Consider the following 5,126-nt stretch of genomic DNA (forward strand, 5'->3'; position numbering starts at 1 on the left):
GTATTTAGACACTAAAAAAATAAAATATTTAATTATCTAAAACTTAATAATAAATAGAAACTTATATATATTGGCTTTAGAGTCATCGATTGAGCGTAAAGAAATTAAAACAAACTCGAATTAGATTCAGTGTTGTTTGTTTTATTAGAAAATTTTGATTTCACAATTAGATTTTCATTTATTTCCAATCAGTTTTCTATTATATTTTGACGTATAAGTATTTTTAATTATAGTTTTAATGGGTAGTGGATAGATTCTTTCTTTGCATTCTTAAACAAATTAATATAATTTTTATTTACGAATGTTTAGAAGTATTTCGGCGCATTGCAATTCAAATGCATTGTAGGGAGCGGCACTGTCAAGTTTTCGCGCTTTGTAGTTCATATTCTTTCTAAATTGTCGCTTAAGTCGTAACAGTGCAACCAACTGCAAGAACAAAACATCTGATTTTCAATTAATACCAATACAATAAACATAGGTTCAAACTCTCTATTTTTATTGGTTCTTATTTAATAACTTAACTGTTTCAATTGGCGTTGTTATATGCAAGCAACGCCGGTTTGGATTAATATATATTTTAAATGTTCATCAAAGTGTCAAAGCATTTATTTTTGTTTAATAAGATATTGTGTTGATACTTTCGTTTTAGTTATTGAGTATTCGATATTCGTTAAGTGATATATGGTACAAATCATGAATAATCTCGATTTAAGTCAATTATCAGGTAATTAAAATAAATATAAATTATTAAAGAAATATATTTTAATATGTAGATTTAATAATGTTTGATTTTATTTTTTTTTTTAAAGATATATCTATTATATCTCGAATTTCACGAAGTTCGCAATTAATGGGTAGATTAGATTCAATTTTACTTTCCAACGAGCTAGATCATCACTCTAGTCTTATTCAAAGTAGTAAAGCTACAACTACACCGGAACAAGATCATACTGATCTTAGGGATTCTACGAAATTATTGATTGATTGTCAGAATAGCATCAGTGAACATGCAAAAGTACAGTTGATTTATAAATGTTTAGAGGAAATATGTTTAAATAAAAATATTGCATTACCAGATGAAACTAAAGACAAATTAAAAGGATTCTTACAATCATTTGAAATAAATAAAATAAAAGACATTTCGATAACTCTTAAACAAGGATTACAAGATTTAACTATACTGGGAATTCAAGATTTTCCTGAATATAAATTAAGTTATGAAGAAAGATTAAATGTAAAAGCTTGTGTTGATGCATTAATGCAGGAAAAATTACATGATTTTCTATTAAAGTAAGTATTTATTCGTGTAGTTGTGATTTGTATATTTTAGATAAATAATATTAATGTTCGATGACGTTACAGATATGAGGAATTAGGTGGTAATGTTAAAGAACTTCAAAAATTAAACAGTCTCAACACTAATAACCAATTATCAGAAAACACAGATTTAGAACTATTAAAATGGAAAGATAAATTTGATAGTCTTTGTGCGCATTATAAAGATCGTCTAATACAAAGTACAGATTTGATCAACGAATGGAGAAAAGTAAAAAATGAAGATGTCAATGAAGTTTATAATAAAAAGGCACAAATCTTATCATTGCAATCGCAAATAGTTGAAGTACAAGCTAAAGTGGCTAAATTAACTTGTTTAACCAAAATGTATACGGAAACGTCCAAAACGATTGATTCGTACAAAATATTAAATAATACTTTAGATGACAAGATGTTAGAACTAAGTAATGAAATTAAAAGGAAAACTAATTTGAAGAACCTTTATCTTGATTTACAAAATACAGAATATGATAATATATTAAAGACATATTTACACCTATGTAGCGCTATTAAAAAGAAAAAACAGATAATGGAAATGCTTTAAGAAAAAATTTATATTTTTATATATATGTATTATTTTGTTTCTACTTATTTAAGATTATATGTTTTAACATACTAGCTACCGTGCAACAGAAGAGAGATTTTAGCTACAACTCAGAACTTATCTTTCGCATTGATTAAAGTCATAAATTTTTGACACTGGATTCTTAATGGAAATTAATGTCACAGACACGTGACACTGGTAGTGAATATGTTAAGTTGTAATTATTTCTTTGTTTGGATTGAATGCTATATTTAGATAACATTAAAAAATTTTATTACTATTATTGTTTTGATTATAATCGGTACAACTTAATAGAAATAAATATAATTTATAAACAATATAGAGAAAATGAGCCTGCAGATATATGATTATTGTTAATATGGAGATTTATAGAAGAAGAAATGATCCTTAAAAATATACTTTTAACTTATTACATTACAAAGTATTTATTAAAATTACTCATGTGTCATTTCTGAAATAATGCTACTTCGTATACCGCATCTATCAGGTAGTATTCCATTTTCAATTAAAAATGTTTCTATACGAGCAGGAATAAAATGTGATTCCAAATGTTCGGTCAGTTGGACAAAATTTCCTATTATTTGTCCTTGTTTGTAGACTAATAAAGCAGGAACACCTTTCTCTTTAAAATGTTTACTCAATCCAGCTACGGATCCTAAATATTTTTCATTATATGATTAGTTATAATAACAAATAATATAATATTTTGAGATAAATATATAAATGAATGAGAAAATGTACCTGAAATTTTACAAAATTTGATGCTAGGATATTCCTTAGCAAGAGTTATCAAAGATCTATTCATTTCTTTGCATCCAAAAACTTTGTTTTCATATATATGAACAATAATTGTTACAGATTTATCCTCATTGTCGATAGCATCTACAAATTGATCTGCAGTTTCTAATTTAATTAATTGTCCAAAGCGTAGTTTATCTGCTTTTGCAAGCATCTCTTTCATTCTTTGCTTTTCATAAGTTATTAAAAATTCATCTGACAATAGATCAGCTAGTTCTGGATCTGTTTCTTCCAGTTTTGCTTTTTCTTCATCTAAATCAGTGCGACACGTAAAACTTACTTTCTTGATTAATTCTAGTCTTTCTTTGTCAAGCATTGCTTGTTTTTCTGTTTCTATTTGTTTAAATCTTTGCCAATCCTTTACAGATAAATATAAAATTAGTGAAAATAGTTATCTTGGAAGACATATATTCATGTTTTTTAATCTGATGCTTACTTTAATAACACCTTTAGGTCCTGTATTACTTGATGATCCATCCCATTCAGAATAAGATGGTGCATTGGAGTAAGACGGTAGAAGGTTGTAAGCACTCCTTGAATATTTGTTTTCTTTGTCAACATATTTGTTAGAATCTTCGCTATCATTTTCATCTTCACTTGAACTACTACAATAGTAGTGCGTTTTTTCTCCTAAAATTTTATCCTCCAGCGTAGACATCCTTCGTAATCTTTTATTTCTTTTGATATTATTTAAATTTTTCTACAATTAGTAAATAATTCTTATTACTCATAACAAATATAAAATGTAATTGTTTATATACTTAAAAATAATGTTGTAGCTTGTTTACTTTTGTAAATAAGTTTCAAATTTGTTTGTTTGAAATTTTACATAATTTGATTACTAAAATTTTTAACGTTATTATATTTTATCGATAAGACTGAGCACACAAATAAATTAACAAATAATCTTATTCTTTTACAAATGGAATTAAAAGGCTCAACAAAACGGTACATACCTTTGTAAATGTCAATATCTAAAAATCGCTTGTGTTGATAATGTCAAATGCGTTTTTACCGATAGTATATCGTTCGGTTTAAAGTTTTCGCCACTTCGACACAGATGTCACTTTTATCGGCCGGGTCAATGCGCGGGAATATTTGAATCATTTTTATTGATTGATTAAATAAAAATATCCGATATTTTTTTGCATATTCATGGTGTTCAGAAAATAATTTATATTTTCTTATAGCATGTAAAGTTAAAATATTGTATTTCATATAACTGAGAAGAATTAGGATGCACGTCATCAAAGATTATTTTTTAAAATAGTAAACTTCTATTTATATAACAAATAATGCAACTAAAGAACTTTCTCGGGTTTTTCCCCTCACAGAAAAAAATTTAATGTAAACATCATCTGTTTACAAAAAAAAGATAGATAAAAATTCAACCATGAATAATAAATATTTTCTAAAAATTCGAATTTATATTTTAAAGAAGATAAGGAAAAAAAGTAATATCTTTTAAGTAATTCTTTCTCAATATTATGTAAAAATGTGATAAAAATATTTCCACGTTGTAAGAAATTTTGCCTGAGAATTTATGCGAATAAATTTATTTGATATTCCTTTTGTTATTCTTAATGATCAAAATAAAAAATGACGAAATAAATAAGATCGATGGAAAGATCGAACGGAAACTTATTCGTATTTTTCTTTTACTTTTTTCTAATTTCGAAAAAATGCAATTGCGTATGTGCAACGGATCGCTCTTGGGGGGAACGTTTATCATGTTTTTTTGTAAGCTTTTTACTTGAGTCAGATTATTTATTCGAGGTCAATGATAAGGAAGAACCCCAACGGTTTTATTTACGTCAAATTCAGGAGGGGTCGACGTTATCATTCGTATGCCTGTATTATTTCCGTAATAATATATACGTATATATATATATTTTACTTATCTTTTTCGAAGCTTAACCATTGGGTGTCACGCAATACGATATATACGTATAACAATTTTATTATAATCCTATGAATAAATTATACTTTTAATCAATGTTAAATTCTTCTTTTTTAAATTATAAATAACCGCAAACCAAATAATGATTTAAAAAAGAAACATCCCGGAATGGAAACAATATAATCCAATGATCGATGTGATCATACGATATTACGAATAGGAACAAGAAAAGAAAAGAAAAGAAAAAGAAAAAAAGTGCAGTATTTTTCCGAAGATAAAAAAGAAACATAAGAAAACAAAAACAAACGAAATAAATCATATCTGACAATCGATAATAAGAGCTGATAATTAAATTCATTTTACTTTGATCAAATGTATAGTATAAGTTAGTATAGTAATCAAAGATCACACATTGATCACTCACGCACAGGGTAAAGGGGAAATATTTGTATATTATTTTTTTGTTTTTAATTTATCGGATTAGTAAACGTGATTTTTTATTGCCAGTAAGAAAAAAATTTTTTATAA

The 5,126-nt window shown here is 26.3% G+C and overlaps 2 protein-coding genes across 3 annotated transcripts; one reads left to right on the plus strand and one right to left on the minus strand.

Moving 5' to 3' along the window:
- The first annotated feature begins 484 nt into the window (after positions 1–484).
- On the plus strand, positions 485–2,156 carry LOC106792393. Its single transcript, XM_014758799.1, has 3 exons — positions 485–724; positions 810–1,290; positions 1,363–2,156. The coding sequence occupies exons 1-3, from the start codon at positions 682–684 to the stop codon at positions 1,877–1,879; spliced, it is 1,041 nt and encodes a 346-aa protein (XP_014614285.1). The 5' UTR covers positions 485–681; the 3' UTR covers positions 1,880–2,156.
- Positions 2,104–3,702, minus strand: LOC106792394 (phosducin-like protein). 2 transcript variants are annotated; one of them, XM_014758800.1, is made up of 4 exons: positions 3,655–3,702; positions 3,135–3,398; positions 2,642–3,056; positions 2,104–2,555 (listed from the first exon to the last, which is right to left on the minus strand). In XM_014758800.1, the coding sequence occupies exons 2-4, from the start codon at positions 3,354–3,356 to the stop codon at positions 2,335–2,337; spliced, it is 858 nt and encodes a 285-aa protein (XP_014614286.1). In that variant the 5' UTR covers positions 3,357–3,398; positions 3,655–3,702; the 3' UTR covers positions 2,104–2,334. The 2 variants fall into 2 exon arrangements, with proteins under 2 accessions (XP_014614286.1, XP_014614287.1); XM_014758801.1 differs by lacking the exon at positions 3,655–3,702 and adding an exon at positions 3,487–3,505.
- Between the last annotated feature and the right edge of the window lie 1,424 nt (positions 3,703–5,126).

Source organism: Polistes canadensis, unplaced genomic scaffold, assembly GCF_001313835.1.
Source record: "Polistes canadensis isolate GaletaPanama2010 unplaced genomic scaffold, ASM131383v1 scaffold_419, whole genome shotgun sequence".
NCBI classification, from domain to species: Eukaryota; Metazoa; Arthropoda; class Insecta; order Hymenoptera; family Vespidae; genus Polistes; species Polistes canadensis.